The sequence below is a fragment of the Copadichromis virginalis genome, linkage group LG4, assembly GCF_057382275.1.
Source record: "Copadichromis virginalis isolate Kocher_CV1m ecotype Utaka linkage group LG4, C_Virginalis_male_GT1.1, whole genome shotgun sequence".
Taxonomy (NCBI): Eukaryota; Metazoa; Chordata; class Actinopteri; order Cichliformes; family Cichlidae; genus Copadichromis; species Copadichromis virginalis.
Window position 1 is genome coordinate 17,075,117 of NC_140621.1, and position 17,370 is coordinate 17,092,486.

A 17,370-nucleotide genomic window follows, 5' to 3' on the forward strand; every position below is an offset into this window, starting at 1 on the left:
TGAAAGCTAAAGTATTGGAAAGCTTTATATTGTGTTTCTCAGTTAAAAACTTAAGTTGTATTTCTTACTAATATGATTAATAGACTTCAACATTTGTGTATGTGTAAATGTGTTGTGATCACAAGCAAATAACTGCACATTTCTACAAGCTGACACCATTCAACAGAGACTTTATTTCCAGTTCAGCAAATAATTTACTGCCTTCCAAAGAGTGTATTCATATATGAAGCAAAGAAATGCTACTGATGATAAGAGAATAATTAAATCTACAAAGATCAGAAACAGTCTCCAAGATCCTTTCATTTGGCACAGTGAATGAGACTACATTCACTTTTCAAACAATCATTTGTAAATCAACACATAATGCATCACAGCAAGCAGCCAGATTTGTAATTGTTTTTATCAACATAGTGCATACAACATCAAATTTGATAACAATGATAGCTGTCAGTAACTATAATGGTAATGGAAAGATTGAGCATAAGCAATATAATTTACAATCAGTGCATGCTCTAAGCATAATGACATTCATGTCCTCACCTTTTTCTTACACGTCATGTCGTGTGGCGTCGGGTGATGATGCACTCGAGAAACAGCGAAGAATAAAATAAACACTGCCTTTGTAAACACTATTTCAACAACAGATGAAACACTTAGAGACATTAAATAATTTAACATTATATTTTGGCACTGAATTTTCATTATATGTATATAATGAAAATATATAACCTCCCGCCACCATGTATAAGTGTGTGTATATATATCTGTATACGAGGCTTATATATTTATAAACCTCAGTCACTATTAAGTCAGATATTTACATTCATTTTGTGTGTGTGTGTGTGCACGCGCGTGTGTATGAGAGAGTGTTTTGCACACACGAAGAAAAAGTAAAGAAGAGAAAATCACTTTTTTTCCGGGATAAAATCAAACAATTCTTTCCCTGTACTGTAATGATGTACGAACCGCTTTAAAAATACAAGAGAAACACAGGATGTATTATGATCTCAACTTTTGATTGTTACAAATAAAGTATTGCCAAGTTCTTTAATGTTTGGCCTCATTCTGCTTTTACTAACTAGACAAATCCATTTCCCTTTACCCTTCCCCGCTCTCCAGCTCTACTCTCGCTTTTTTGTTTTTCTTTGTTGACAATTTCTTACCCTTTATAAGGCACCGGTCCTAATGATACAGGATGAAATAGGACTCACATTTGGCAGACCACCACATCAGTGCAGAAAATCAGAAGAAATCATATCCAAGGTGAATAAACCAGATATTACAGTGATGGTAAAACAGAAACATAATCCAGACTTTAAAAGGGGGAGTGAGACCTTATAATACAGAGGAATTTGTCTTCCCAAAGAATTGAATCATTCGGTGGTTTCAAGACCCTTTCTCCACTAAATGGACACTTCGTACTCCCGCGTATCCTGTCGTCAAAGTAAAAAACAGAGGACCAACTTTAATGTTGGATATGGTGTTGACATATCCTCACTGGACACTTTATTAGGTACAACTTACATTTAGCATACTTTGCTTTTAATAAGTGGTTATTTCAGTTACTGTCACCTCTCTATTAGACCAGAGCTATTTTGGTGATGCTCGGCTTTAACTTCAGCAGGTACTCTTGACCATGTCTGCTTGCCTAAATGTAGTTGTGCTGCAATATGATTACCTGATTCAATACTTGTGTTATCTAGCAGCTGAACATCTGTACCTAATAAAGTGGCCGGTGAGCATGCACCTTGAATGCACAAATAAAATAGTCATTCAGTCAGATCTCTATTAAAATCAAGTGGAATAAATAATGTTAAGCAGCACCTTCCGTGTACTTACCCCTGCTTCATAAAGGGGGTTGTTGAAGTCTGACTCGACTGTGATGGGACTGTAGGAGTGCGTGTGAGAAAGAGACTTCCAGAAGTGTGGCTTCCATTCTAGTCTGCAGATGCTGTGAAAGACAAAATGCAACCACCTCCATGAACTATTCAGCGCACAGGTCATTAGGAACTGAGGTGGAGAACATTTGGAAAGCAGTGTTGTAGTGTCTACACTGCAGATGTGGAAATACTTACTTTGTGTAGTACATGTAAATTCCTCCAATGAGGAGGATGACCAGGATGATTGGCAGAATTATTGCCAAAGCAATGTTCTCACTCAGGATCTGATGGGATGGCTGGAATGACTGGGAAACTGCACACCAATCAAAAGTGTTACATTAGTTTTTGGTTTGGTTATGAGCCTAAACTGTCAAACACAACAAAAATAAGGTGCTAAATCACCACATTTATATGTTATATTTATCAAATCAAAAAAATACCAGGTGCAATTGCATTTAAAATTAAAATCCCATATGTATTTGTTTTAAAGAGCATGTTTAAACGATGTATTTAAGAGAGAGAAAAACAAAACAAATTACCTTCTAACTTGTGATCATCCAATAGCTCCTCATATGCCACTTCAAAATAAGAAAGAGATAAAATATCATATTTTTAAACGTTCAGGAGCTCAATGCTATATTTTTATATAGTTCACAAAATAATTGCAGGTAACTAATAATTTATAAAGTCTGAATCTAGTCAGTTTAATCTTAATACAACGTTTAAAATAAAGATCCATAGTGGTGAGCTTCACCTTTGCAAAAGGGCGGCGGGCTGTTCCACTGAGATGGATGACCGGGAACACAGCTGATGATGACCTCACCGATAAGTTCGTAGCCCTCATAACAGAAGAATCGCAGAGTTTCTCCAGCTTGGTAGGTGTGCTTGTAAAGAGTTTGGTAACCATTGTCGGGGACTCCAGGGTTTGGACATGGGTCATATTTTACTGTTCGCGGCACACAAAACACACAGAGGACAGTCACGTACGTGCAGCTGATTCAAAACATGCAGAAATAAGCTTCATAAACAGACGAGGTCAGCTGAGTGCAGGAAGGGCACTTACAGACACACTTTGGGCTGCGGTCGCTCCATTTGGGGGTACCAGTGTCTCGTCCGTAGCAGGAGATTTGGCTGGGACCTTCCAGCTGATAACCCTGGTTACAGGAGAAACGAACCACTGTACCAACGGCAAAGCCTGTTTCGGGGCGCACGGAGCGTGCTCCGTTTACCACCTCTCCTGGGTCAGGGCACTGCTGTACTGTAGGGGGCAAAATTAGATTTATAAACTACTGGACACAAACAATATGAGGTTATTATATATGACTATGCTACAGTATATTTCTAACTAACTAGGCAGCTGATTCTCTTTCTTGTGACAGTACTTTCTTTGAGTATATGACATGTTTTGGACTCAACTCGAGTCCAAAGCAGATGTAAAATTTAAAGGTGAGCTCAGAGGTCAAATGTGACTTATTTTAAATATTTAATTTAAATATTGTCAACGTACAGAAAGTATTCAACGTATACTTTCTATACGTTGACAATACACACCATATTGTAAAAATAATAGTTCCTAAGTTTTGCCAAATCTTGACTAATAAATGACTGAGTTGACCTTGAAGACCTTTCTGGATATAAGCCAAATTTAAATAGATTTTTAACATGATTCTACATCTTTTTAAAAAATCAGAATTCATTCAAAACCTTTCAAGCTACCATGCTCTTCATATGACTCTTCAGGTGAAAGCTTACAACCACATGTAACAAAGTGTCAAACCATTTCTTAAAAATAACACAACAACAAAAAAAAGGAACAAAAAAAGAAAAAAGGAAATTTATTTATTTATTTTTTATTTAACCTCTAAGAAACTCCTAAGAATTACAAAATGTTGAATTTTTCCATAAAATTAGGACTACACCCTGGTAAAGATAAACGTTCTTCTAAAACCATCTACACTATTAAAAGAGCTCCAATAGTGGAAAACTGTTAGGAGAAGGGAAGAAAAGGGAAGAGGACTTTTAAGAACCTTCAGAGAAAATCCTGGAAATGCTCTGCGAGTGATGAACTACAAACAGTTTGCATAATCTGGGTTCTCCCTCAGAGGGCTTGGCTCTTTTTCACACTGTTCGTCTTACCCTTAACGCAGGTAGGCGGACTGCTGCTCCAGGACAGGTCCCACTGGCAGGTGATTACGTCAGAGCCGCTGATGTCATACCCCGGCTGGCACTGATAGGTCAGCACGCTGCCTCTCACGGGGGAGGAGTGGGATGAGCTGATCCAGCCAAACTCAATATTAGGAAGGGTAGGGCAGGTGTCATTAGGTTCGACCTCTTCATAACACAGACAGAGGAGCAATTCAGTGACAGAAACAAAAGCAGCTGTTTGAAATCTGTTTCCTGCTGGCAGCAGCCCTCATTCAATTCAACTCAGTTCAACTCAATTCAGTTTTATTTATACAGAACCAAATCACAACAACACTCACCTCAAGGCGCTTTTAATTGTAAGGTAAAGACCCCACAATAATCCAACTAGATGACTGCTTGTGAGCAAGCACTTGGCAACAGTGGGAATAAAAAACTCCCCTTTAACAGGAAGACACCTCTGGCAGAACCAGCTCTTCATATTGACCTTCTCCATATTGTATTGTGTACTTTTACAGTCATCAATTAGTGCACTTACCACGATAATGAATGAGGAATCCCTGACTCAGGATGAAGCTGGAGTCGTCCAGATCGCTCTGAAACTGGATGGCAACCTCAGACCCCCCTGAAACAACCTGGAAACGCTCTTTGGACCCCAGGTACTGGCCGATCACGTGGGACGTGAGATCACGCCCATCAAAAATGGTCAGCACATCAGTGTGACGGATATTTAAACTACGGAGTGAAGAGAAGAATAACAGGAGAAATAAGCTTTTTTATGTGTTGTATTCTTTTTTTCTAATACATATGTTTTTTCTTGTTTGTTTGCTGCTTTATTTTTAATGTTTTAAAACAATTTTCACATGTACCATGGATACAAAGTGTAACTTGAATTAAAATATAAACATGATCATGATTAAAGACAACAGTAGAAAACCAAGACCTGTGGGACATTCGTGACGTGAATTTGATGCTGATTAAATGATTTTTCTCTAATACTCATTTAATTTATTGCCAGTTCAGTGTGCTGTGTGCTGTAACTCTATTACTTTAAGGGAGAAATTAAATTAAGCACATTTATTAAACTACAATTACCGCTTTGTGCTTGTGTGCCTGAGCCAACACACCAAGGTACAGTTCATATTAATGATTCCAGTATGAAGAATAATTGGAGTTGTTCCTCATCTGAGTTAAGAGCCTAGGGAAAGAGGACGCTGTTTGCTGTATGGACTGTGAAGCCTCCTGAAGCAATTCTTTGATTTGTGATATAAGGTTATATAAATAAATTTGATTTGATTTGATTTAATTATAAAATGGAGTCTTTCTGTCCCTGTGCTCATGTAGGTTTCCTTCAGGTACTCTGGTTTCCTCAAGCAGTTAGTTAACTGCAGTTAACAGCTAATTCTTAATGGGCCTTATATGTGGATATGAGTGTGTGTGGCTGCCTCTCTGTGCCAGCCCTGTGATGGATTAGGGACATGTCCAGGGTGCACCCAAGCAGCAGCCTCTAAGGCTAAAAAAATAAAGTCACTGCAGAAGCTGGTTTTATTTTCGACTTCTCACCTGAGGGTGACTCCAAAATATGAGTCATTTCCCAGTGATTCCCATGTTCAAATGTTCAGCTAAACAGCATTTTGGCCTCTGTGGATAGACTACTAAAGCTTAAAGTTAGGGGCGCAGCTGCTTTGACTGACAGGTGTGCTGACACGAGCAGCTGTAGCCAATAGCTGGTGCCTTTTGGGGCATTTTTAATGAAACGCCTGTCAAACAACATATCCTGCTGCTGTACACATTGTTTAAGAGTGACTGTGTTTTAGTATCTATTATTTAAAAATGTCAAAGAAATCCCCCCCTGATGTTCCTGAGATATAGTGTTTATAAGAAGCAGATGAATGGATGTCTATATTTTCTTTTACTGAAAAAAATATGTCTCGGAGACATAGTTCAACAGCATGTGGAGATTTTTATATACTGTAAATAATTAGAAGCTAATCTAGAAGTTTAAAACATCTAAGATTGAAGATACTAACCTGCCTGAGATTGGGTGGACATTTTTAAAATATTGAATAATTAAACTCTATAGTACATAAAGCATCATGCGGTCTAATTTATTTTTAAAATGCATTCCAAATACTAAAAAGAGACACAAATTAATCACTCACATCTGGACATCCAGTTCAATGCGTTTCTCCTCGTTACCATGGATTTGCCACACACAGTCTAAGCCCTTGGAGTAGCTCTGGGGCCAATCAGGAGACAGGATGGTTCCAGAGGGCTCGGTCAACTCCCCTCCGCACAAAGCTTATGGGGCAGAACAAAGGAGAGAAACTGAGGTGAGGATGCAGACTGGGAGACAGAGAATGATTAAATTGTAGCAAGGAAAAGTAGACATTAAAGAAATAAAAAGGAAATTGAGAAGACACGAAATATTAATTTGGAGAAAGGAAAAGAAATAAAATTAAACTTTAAAAAACATTTGCAGAAGCAGGCTAAGCACATGCTTTTGTAATCATTTTGTTCACTACACATACTATTATAAGAAGGCTTAATGCAAACTGTCATTAGCTTACTTTCAGTCTTTTAAGGAATGATGGCTTTGACACTATTACCTCATTACTTCACAGCAACTACAAATGTAATACAAACAGTTCAGAAAGTATGTCAGTAGGGAAGTGGCTACTCAGCAGCACTTCTATTTCAGTGTAAAGCTGCTTTCAGCTGCTCCCTCACTCTGGGTATCTCCACATATTTGATTTGCAAGGCACCGGATATATTATATTATATAATATTGTTTCTGACACAACCACAAAGGGATCTGTCTCCTCCCAAATTGAAAACATGCAGCGTTTTAGGCGAGTGTGTGAACGACTCCATGATGGAGTGCAGTTCTACCATTTCCCCTGTAAGAAAACGCTCAGTTTGTGCTAGTCCTGGCTTCACGTAAAATGCCAGCACTAGCTTCACCAAATCCGAGGCATTAAACTGTGTTGCTGCACAGACACACGTCCAACTATAGTTATGGAGGGAGTCCAAGCTTTCGTTCAATAAATGTGATAAAAAAAAGAAGATGCAGAATGAGACTTACCATCCTTCACACACACATACAGGATGGTAAGTCTACATTTGCAAATCTAATTCAGTGAGTGAAAAACAAGGATATGAAGACCTGGACTAAACAACCATAACTTTATAACAGGCACATGGATGCCAATCTCCTGACATTTCCTATTTCACCTTTCTGGATCAATATTTATACAACCTACTTCTTGGTTTCTGTAAGCAGAAATAAAACACAGCATTTGGCTTTCAGAATATGTCACGTTAACGCTTAGATAAAACTCTGGCACCTGTGTTTTCAGCCAGTCCCTGACCCGGTGCAAAATCTCTGCCAGTTTTAAATCTCAGTTTTCACAGCATGCTGGCAGATCAGCAGATGACACAGTCAATGTGGCTACACATGACATCTCAAAGCTTCAGACGCTTATCTCTGCACAACTCGCCCTAACTATCAATGAATCAAAAAACATTTTCTTACGTCACGCTAAATAAGAAATAAACAACAATAAGTAAAGTTTATATTTTTGTTTCGAAAGATGCTTTACAGTATGAAAGGTTTAATATTATTATACTGAAAATCAGTAAACAGTGTCAACATTACCATCTTCTCTTGCAACATGAAACCGATGAATCCTTAAACGTACCTCTGCACACAGGTTCGCTGTCATTCCAGTGAGGGTTACTGGGATCGACGCACTCAATGGTCCCTGAACCTTGTTCCATGACAAAGCCTGGAGAACAGGTGAAGGTGACGGTGGTTCCCAGCTGATACGTGATGTCACTGCTGCTGAAGTTTCCATGAGGCATGTAGGGCTCCCAGCAGTGCTCATCATCGAAAGCTTAAAAAGGACGAAGGAAAAAGTAAACCACGTGTGCACATTTATAAAGATCAGTTTTTCCTCGTCATGGCATTTGATATTCAGGGAGCTGTTCTCCTTCTAGATAAAATTAAGCAGCCATCCTCGTTTGATTTATTGGGGAACTTTTCAGTTTCAAATCTTGGCTAGAAAAAAGCCCAGGTGTAAAAGGCTAAGAGTTTCAGCACTGAGCCGCTTCAAAGCCTTAAAGTAAATCCCACTGAAACGTGGGCAGACTAAGCATTCATGTGGCTCATTATGCATGTCTTTCCTGAATTATCAATAATTAACAAGGGAAAGGCTTTACTGAGATTTAACAAAATCTCCAAGAATCCATTTGCATGATTTCTGGCTTTTTTCTCAGGCACAATGCTGACCTGTGTACCATATATTTCACAGAAATTGGGTCAGAAGGATGCTCTACTCTGCTACCATCTTTTTGTTTTGCTGAACCCGGGAAATACCTAATGTAAGCAAAAAGGATGCAGGCTCTCTCTGCTCACCCTCATATCGCAGCGCCAGCAGCAAAGGGATGGAAGAAGAATCAGCTGTGAGCTCCAGGTACAGTGTGGAGCTCTCGCTCAGCAACCCACGTTCTGGGACGTCATCCATATCTGAGTCAAAAAGCGTCGGAGCCAGGGAACTGTTTCCACTGCGCACAATTAACCTGAAAGCAACGAGCCACAAAGACGCCACAAAGGTTAGCAGGAATGCACAGGCTGAAGGCGGCTGAACAAGTCTTTTGCTTTGGCTACTTTTTTATTGCAAAGTGAAAGTGTGCTGCGAGAGACTTTGCCTAGTATTTTGAGAGATTTTAAAAATTATCTCTAAACATATAAATCTTCTCTCACAATGCAAGCACATGCACATTAGTCCGCCTGGTGACTGAACTGCTGTCTATCTCTGTGTTAGCCCTGTGATCGACTGTCGACCTTTCCATGGCGCCCTGCCACTCGCTCTATGACAGCTAACCCCCTGTGACCCTGAATCAGATAGAAAAACGGATGGATTGATGGATGGAGAGATGGATGGATGAATGACCTTCAGAGAACAAGCGTAGGCAAAATAAAAGGGAAAATAGCAAATTTCTAAAAAGTTTTTTTTAAATTATTATTGTATGAATCCGGGAGCTTTATCTATGACTTAAAATAGCAACTGAATATTAAAGTGAACCTGCTGATTTTATTTTCTGCCACACACATACTGTTACAGTGCTGGATGCTCATATTAAACAGGGCCAAAGTTTCAAATAATGATACCAGTGAATGCAAAATGAATCCTCGTGATTCCAAAGCTCAGGCTTTAGACTGCATAAAACATTGGTTTCCAGTGTTTCTTTGATACTCTATATGGTAATGGCAAGCAAAGGATTTTGTTTGCAGAAGCATGAAGAGAGACAAACAAATCAAGAGAAAGTGGGCTTTTACAGAGACAGGAGCTTGTTTCAAACAGAGGACGAACTTAAAGGCTACACAAATGGCCAGCGTAAAATAAACAATAAGGAGTGTTTGTAACTATGAGAAAGCCAGTATAATTGAATCCTCGAAAAAAACTATGAAGCTAGATACAAAGCACAGTTGGTAGTTTACTCCTACAATTGATATTGGAGAAAAACAAATGCTAAACACAAAAATGTAAAAAGAAAAAAGAAAAACTTGTTATCAGTGTTGTACTCAGTGATCTTTTTAAATCAGAGGGCATTCTTCATGTCATACTCTGCGATATGTGAAGTGGTTAAAACGCAGGCTTACTTATCATCATCTTCATCCAGTGCAATTCTCTCAAAGTGTAGGTGGAGTCTGTGTCCCTCTTTGGCTTCTATTAACCAGTGACAGCTCAGATTATTTCCATTGCTGTGGTTGCTTACTGATGGAGGCGGTGGGGACAGTATCCGTCCCACAGTCGCATTACGAATCCACCCTCCGCAAGACACGGCTGAGAGAAAATGAAATCCATTTAAATGAACTCAAAGCTGACCAGGTTTAAACCAACAGAGTTAGCAAAGAAGATGAGGCAGTGGGAAATTTAAAAGAAGTCTGAGTCAGTTCACTAACCAACACACTGAGGCTCAGGAGTGCTCCAGCGTGGCTGCGTCATGTTAACACAGGTCGCCACCTCATGCCCGCGGACTTGAAAACCTGGATCACAGTGGAAGTGTGCCTGACCTCCAGGATGGATGTCTGTCACTGTCACTCCACCGCCCTCAGGAGACATTGGGAATGGGCAGGACAGCAGGAAGGCTGTTGATGAAGGTTAACAGTTAAACTCTTTAGGGGTCGCCACAGCAGTTCCTCTTCCTCCATCTCACCCTATCCCTAGCATCCTACTCTGTCACACCAACTGTCTGCATGTCCTCCTCCACTACATTAAATCTTCCTCTTTTCCTCCTCCCTCGCAGCTCCATCTTAATCTCCATCATCTTTGTCCAATAATAATAATAATGTATACTTTATCGATACCCGTGGGGAAATTACTTGTTTTTCTCTGCCTTTGACCCATTCATTCGGTGAAGTAGTGGGCAGCCACTAAGCAGGGGAGCAGTGTGTAGGGACGGTACCTTGCTCAGGCGTACCTCAGGGTAGCCGTTCGGTGGATTAGAACACCCGACCTTCCGATTATGGGGCGATCACTCTATCTACTGAGCTATCCCTACCCTACCAATATGTCCACTGCGTATGTCCAAACCAGTTAGCTAAACATGTAATGCAGAACTTTTTCCTCTATACTGTCTTTATTCTTTTACTTCTACTGTGTACGCTCTGCACATCTCTTATTCATAATTTTCTTCTGCCATTTACTCCAAACACATTCTAATAAGTCGTCCATCAGGTGGTGATCTTTAAGTCCTCAGATATCTGTTATGCTATCATCATCACGTAGCAGAATAGAAACAGAAACAGACAGAGATGTCCAAGGTGGCGCGACTGAGCAGGTGGCTGTCTCGTCACCTGCACAATTATCAGCTATCATCACTGGTGTTGCTTTTAACAAGATGCCACTGACACTTGGTATTCACCTTGAATCTTTTCATTCATTTTAATCAAAAGCGTAAAGCTCAGAGTTTCCTGGCTAAACAAGGCAGGCTTTAGAGAATAAGCGATGCACATGAAAATGTGCAGGTGAGACACTCTCATTTTAAAACTCAAAGGACAGTGACTAAATTAAAACCTGCAAATTAAAGTGAGAGAAACATCTACCATGCTTCTGTGGTTTCACTGTGTATTTATGAAGCTTTTTATTCCAGCCACATAACACTTTACCACATTAATGTTACTAAATAAAGGTAGATAGAAAGAAATAAAAATGTTCTGCTTATCTTATGAAAGAGGTTGAGTTACCTTGATAGTGGAGGCTGAACATGCCATGGTTGGTCTGACGCAGACTGCGATAGTGGATGTAAACCTGATTGGTTGTACTACGAATCACCTGACCCTGTTTCATCAGGGTCTCATTGGCTAACAGCTCTGGTCCTGATCTGCCGTATCCCATGATTGTTAGAGACTCATCCTTGGAAAGGTTAGCCTTTCTCACCTGGGGGAAAAAAGAGGACACCTCTTTTGTCTGCTGTCGTTATATAAACTTTCCTGGTAGCTTAGCAGCTCATGAAGTGAATCTGCTGACATACTATACAACCTAAACTAACTCACGATTGTCTGTACAATGTTTGCAAATGCTGCACTTACAAAAAGAAAAGCTGAGTCATGGAGTCTAAATTAAACATAACAAACAGTTTCTGACAAATTTATCAACAGCAGCATGTTGGGCTTTTTTTTTTTTTTTTTTTTTTACAATAAACTGCTTAAAAATAGCTGGTTAAGATGTTTATGAATTTTAATGCACATTACCTGAATTTCCACTCCGTAACCTGCGTACACAGTAATGCTGTAGGTGCACTCCAAGGGGGAATAAGATGAAGATGTTGTGGGATCTGGAGACTCAACAACATCCTCCATGGCTAATAAAGTAGCGTTGCATTGAACTGTAAAACAAGAGGGACAGAGCAGGTGAAGAAGTAGGAAAAGTCTATGATTCAGAAAAGCTGTAGCAAACTTATATACAGGTTTTATACTATCTGCATTTTCTTTCTCAACTGGTATCTTCACAGCTAGTGAAAGCATTCTTTGATCATGACTTATTGTCAGTATCCCAGAGGATGCAGTGTGTGTCGACTGATTAGCCTGATAGAGTCTAGATGCGACCTTGTTGCACTCCAGTAACCTGCGTTTTGGAGGAGAACTGCAGAGTGACTTCTGTAAGTGAAAATGAGAGAAGTTCCAGCATCTTAAGATCTTTTATCAAACTGCAACTCCGATGCCTGAAATGAGCAGCCATATGGTTATCAATAAAAATTTAAATGTGTGCAGAGACCAACGGGATTGCTTAGTTTATAAATGTGGTGCTGGGTGTTTATGATTGCAAGGGTCTGCTTTAATGAAAATTAAATTTCTAATTTGGTAAAAGGTGATTACAAAAGCACTTTAATCCCACACAAAGGGAAAATACTCCTCTTCTTAAGATGTAAAATGTGAGTCTGAAAGTAGGCGAAATGGATGATAAGGTGGTGCAAGTTATCAGCAACAGTACATCAGCTGGTTTAGTAAATATTAACTGACATTAATAACAAATGCAGTGAAGCACTGGCTTGGGTGACACATAATATGCTGGTTTCCCTTGGCTTAAATAATTTTATTGACTGACAAAAACCGCTGCTACGCATCAGTAAAATCAAATTACTGACGACCACTTACACAGAAATGATCTCTGGGGAGGAAACAGGCTTCACAATCTATTTGGCAAAGACTGAACAGAAACAAAGAAGGGGTTGCTCGCTGGGTAAAGGACTTTAAAAACCCCACTAAAAAGACGGCATGTGGTTTTTGGCACCTTGTTTAATGCAGCCATCCTTATGTAGCCTCACACTTAATGTAATGTGATTCTCAACTCTTAGCAAGAAAGCGACGGTTTTGGGAAGGTCACTTCTGAAATACATGCGTTACAAATTACTAGTTTAAAGTGCAAATAATAGTGATTCATTTAAAAATGAATCTAATTATTACAGTGACTTATTTAATTTAGTTACTCTTTGATTACTTTTCTGACAAATGTTTCGAACTGAGCAGGAAAGTTGTAGGCGGCAGCTGAAGCCCACTAAAAGGTATTCCCGTCGGACTATACAGCAACCTGATTTGTCGACTGTTTGCAGGGATGGCATACTCAGGTTAATTACAGCTATGCACATTCAAATGGAGCCCCTTTTGAATGTAATCATATATTTTTCTTAGTAACATTTATTCTAAAACTGAAACATCTCCAATTACTCGCCAACACCAGAAAGCAAATAAGCCCATTACCCAGAAAGCTCAAATGTGCGATAATGTTGCAATAAGCAATGAACATGTTTGACACCTTTGCCAGGCTCCTCGAGAGATGTTTGACAGAAGGCTGAAATCCCAATTAACACTAAAGACCCAATAAAACCCCGAGAGGAAGCAGGTGACAAACACACTCTCTCTTTGTGTCTTTCACACACACAAAAACACACGTCTCACAGATTGTTCATCTTCTGTGACATTTCTCTTCCCACATATGGTGTAAATCAGCTGACCTCCCTCCTTCAGCTCAATCAAATTTCCAAACTCTTGTTTGTGCTGTTGCTGTATGAATCTCATCCATCTCCAATAAGAGTCTCACGGGCACCGGAGCCCACAGAAGTGCATTTCTGACTATCATTTGCACAGGATGTTGGTGCACTCTTCACCATCCTGTATCAGCATGCTTGCCATGAGACAACGATTTCTTACAGGTGCTGTTACCAGTATTTCAAGGTTCACGGTTGCTTTTTTCAGTTATTTCCATGCTCACCAATTACTTTTTATTGCATTTATTTATTTTTTGCATCAACAATGAGAAGATAAACAGTAGAATTAGACTTCATTATTAACACTAGTCTGGTTACAGTGAACACAGTCAACACCAATAACCTCCTTCCAGATGCAAGTCCCCTTTGTATACTATAAAGAATAATTCTCAAAGTACTTTGTACCGACGTAAACATTTAGAGGGGTTTTTTTTTCAGTGTAATTAAACTGACTTGCTAAGCATAAACTGTTTTTGTGGAGTTATTAAACAAAACTAAAATTAAAATGTTAAGCTACTTTCAGCTGCTCCCTTATTCACAAGGGTTCACCATAGAGAGCAGATATTTGGCAGCTTTTTACATCAGCTGCCTTTCCTGATACAGCCCAAAGGACTTGTGACTCCTAAGCATCAAACTGTGGCTCTTTCACTTTTCTGGCAACTGTGTAAACCACTAAGGAGCCACTAAGTTTATTTTGCGTGTAAGTCTCAATGAGGCTTGTCTGGGAAGTTCCCTGTGAGCCGCAAAAAAAGAATGGAAATCAGCTAAAATATCATGTATGCTCCTTCACACTGAGTTGCTCTATGTTTGCTACATTACGCTTACAGTTTAATTGCTCAGACTGAGTGTTATTTGCCTTCGTGTCAGAATAGAGAAACTGTGACACTGTGAGTGTGGAGCTTCACTAAGGTGGGCACTATCCCTGCGATGGCACAAACAGGAGTGTGTGTTAAATGTTTATCATATCATCTAATGCATGCCAAAAGTGAGTAACTAAACAATTTAAATACCAAAAAATGACTTATTTAATTTGCAGTGTGCAGGTTTCACATCTTATTTTTTTTCAAAGAATCACAGATCCAGTCAACAAGGTCTCTGTTATCCTCTGTGAATGACATAATTATATATTTTTTAGAAGGGGCACTTCCTGGATTCAACCCATTTCTATTTGAGGTGCTTAAATAAAAAAAAGTCAAGGCACTCCCTGTGCAAAATAAAGCTAAATTTAAGCCTAAATCTACCTTCCTTACTTCAAAATAAAGGCATTTTGATTTTATTTTTAAACCTGAGTGCCTTTTTACAATATTCAAGCTTATTTTTTATTAGTTTGAATCATCAGTGTACATCAAAAAAGGAGCTAAGTGGAGGAAAATCTTTGTCCAGGATTCAATTAGGAACAGGCTAAGAGCATCTCTCCAGATTTTGAGACAGAGGATGAACAGCCTGTTTATCCAGCTTTTCTTCACTGTCATTCATTCCTATACTAACCATCAGATACAAAGATACACAAGCCCTTGGAAGGCATATTATTGATAGATCTGGCTAAAAAACCCCGTCTGAAAACAATCTGGGCTGGTAAACCAATCTGTTTTTGCTTTGCTTTGGGATTACTGAAGAGCGACAGAGACAACAGGTGGTCCCACTCTCAACATCAAACAGGTAAGTAGGAGTACACTTCATCAGCCTCTTCTCAAGTATTCAGTGTATACACTCATTCCTTTGTGTCACGAATCCTGAAATGTAGAAACAAAGGAAGCACAGTATTGCTGCAGGAATTAGACCACAAACATGCACAGATGTCTGCACTGACTGCACTTCTATTGTTACTGAAAATGGAAAAATATTCTCTCTTTAGCACTAAGCTAAAATTCCTTATATATAAAAAAATCTGTGGATCTGAATATGTGTCATAGCATTACTTTACATTATTATTAGTTAAATGCAAAAGTTTAAGCATGAACATTGAGTCACTAAAGACTGTTTAAAAAAAACAAAAAGTATGTTTACATTTACCTTGTGTGGCAAAATCTTCTTGAAAGTGAAGCAGGGAAGTTGAAGTTGTGATTGCATTCAGTAGAAACTTGCAGTTGCTGTGGATCATCACATCGCAAAACAAACAAGACTCAGGGGAGGGAAGATGGGAAAACACAATTACCTGGCATGTGCATTGTGGTTATGGTGGTTGTGGTAATCAGAGTGGTAGTTGTCTCCTCCTCTATGGGTAGCGGGGACATGGTATTCCTCGATCCCTTTTGGCTAGCAGCTGAAGAGGAGCTTAAAGCTGTTGTCAGCAGCCCTGGTGACATGGCAGTGGCTGTTGACTCAGTCTGCCCCATCCTGGGTGCAGCCTGAGTCGGATTGGTGGTGGTACCTGCAGAGTCCAAGAGTTTGATTAAATGTGTGTCATTTCCAATGTACAATTACTATAGCTGCATTAATTAAACTATATAAAGAGCATTATTAGTGTACCTGTGTCTGCAGAAGCACGTCCCAAGTATTCCTTACTCTGCAGGGCAGCATGGATCATGTCGCCCAGTGGGTAGGAGTCTGGGGGGGATGTTGGGGGTGTATCAGGCTCAGGAGTCATAAAGCTCATCCCTGGAAGAGGCACACAGTTAGTTTTTGTTGTTGTTGTTGCTGCTGCTGCTGCTATTTACAGCAAAAGGGAGAAAAGACATTATTTTTCCTAAATATGCAAGAAATAAAATATCTCAGTCCACCATGTGTCTGCTGTAACAACACACATTTAAGACCACATACACACACAAACATAGACTGTTACCTGAAACTAGGTGGATCACTGTGACAGACAGCGTCACAAGGCGAGTGAACCCCATGGTTATGGATGACCTGGGAAGGTTAAAATGAACGGATCGATTAGTAAACTGTCATGTGATCATGTAATTAGGCGGCTGCATTTTGTAGGTTACTGTAATGATTATTATTAGCTTATGATGGCTGCAGGAGGCTTATTCCGCAGGAGTGGTAATGAATAACAAATTGTTAATCACAGCAAATTCGGTCGCAATTCAGCACATGTTTACATCACAGGCCACTCGGATCGGAACATCACCGCGATACCGTAAAATCTCATCTCAAAAGCCATTTCGTTTTATAAAGCGTAGAAGCGTAAATGTCTATTTATTAAAGGCTGTTGTTACAGGTGTTGATGTGGAGAAGAAATAAACCAGGTAGGCCCACACGTCGCACAAGGTATAAGGTTAAATATTCAGCCTTCCCTCTGCATTTTCTCATTCAAATCTGCAACAACATGCCGAAAATGCGCTATTCCAAAAAAGCGAGCGAGCCTGTGATCGCTGCTTGCCCAATTTGAACATGATACCTGTTCACAGCAATGTGTGAAAAAAAGAGGAAAAAAGGAAAAAAAATAACCTCCTCTTGCTATTCGAGGCGTTTCCTTCGGTGAAAATGCCAGCTTGGTGTGTGACAAAATGATGGGGCTCTGCGAGGCAGCTTCTCTCGCACCTCCCTCGGCCCTCTTTTGTGCGGAGGACGATTTTTGACACCAGTCATCTCTACCGTGAGACCAGCAACCATCTCAGCAGCGCTTAAACGTGCCTACCACTTACCTTTGTCTTCCAGGCGGCGTTTAAGTATTCTTTATCCTGGCAAGTATCCTGTTGCTTTAGGCCGAAATACGGCGGGCTTTGCGCTGGTGAGATGCCCCTGGCTGGTTACCGTGTGGTTGACGCATTCGGCTATGATGTGAGGGCATTTGCGTTGAAGCGCCAGGTGCACCCTAGCGGCGAAATGCTGTAACTGCAGAGCGCCGCGA

General features: G+C 39.9%; 1 protein-coding gene across 2 annotated transcripts; it reads right to left on the minus strand.

Moving 5' to 3' along the window:
* Nucleotides 1-153: 153 nt before the first annotated feature.
* On the minus strand, nt 154-17,290 carry sez6l2 (seizure related 6 homolog (mouse)-like 2). 2 transcript variants are annotated; one of them, XM_085453913.1, is made up of 19 exons: nt 17,165-17,290; nt 16,357-16,424; nt 16,044-16,172; nt 15,730-15,945; nt 11,782-11,915; nt 11,275-11,467; nt 9,991-10,176; nt 9,688-9,871; nt 8,440-8,603; nt 7,724-7,918; nt 6,185-6,323; nt 4,561-4,757; nt 4,017-4,211; nt 2,944-3,138; nt 2,635-2,826; nt 2,420-2,458; nt 2,076-2,193; nt 1,840-1,951; nt 154-1,433 (listed from the first exon to the last, which is right to left on the minus strand). In XM_085453913.1, exons 2-19 carry the CDS (start codon nt 16,409-16,411, stop codon nt 1,404-1,406), a joined length of 2,673 nt encoding a protein of 890 aa, XP_085310039.1. In that variant the 5' UTR covers nt 16,412-16,424; nt 17,165-17,290; the 3' UTR covers nt 154-1,403. The 2 variants fall into 2 exon arrangements, with proteins under 2 accessions (XP_085310039.1, XP_085310038.1); XM_085453912.1 differs by having other exon boundaries at nt 2,420-2,461.
* Between the last annotated feature and the right edge of the window lie 80 nt (nt 17,291-17,370).

Excerpts from the sequence above, each read along its gene's own strand:
- sez6l2 (XM_085453912.1), bottom strand. The coding sequence starts at position 16,411 with ATGGGGTTCACTCGCCTTGTGACGCTGTCTGTCACAGTGATCCACCTA. Across the intron at positions 6,324-7,723 it reads CAGCGAACCTGTGTGCAGAG|CTTTGTGCGGAGGGGAGTTG; the intron begins GTACGTTTAAGG and ends CTGCCCCATAAG. Across the intron at positions 2,827-2,943 it reads CCGCAGCCCAAAGTGTGTCT|TAAAATATGACCCATGTCCA; the intron begins GTAAGTGCCCTT and ends TGCCGCGAACAG.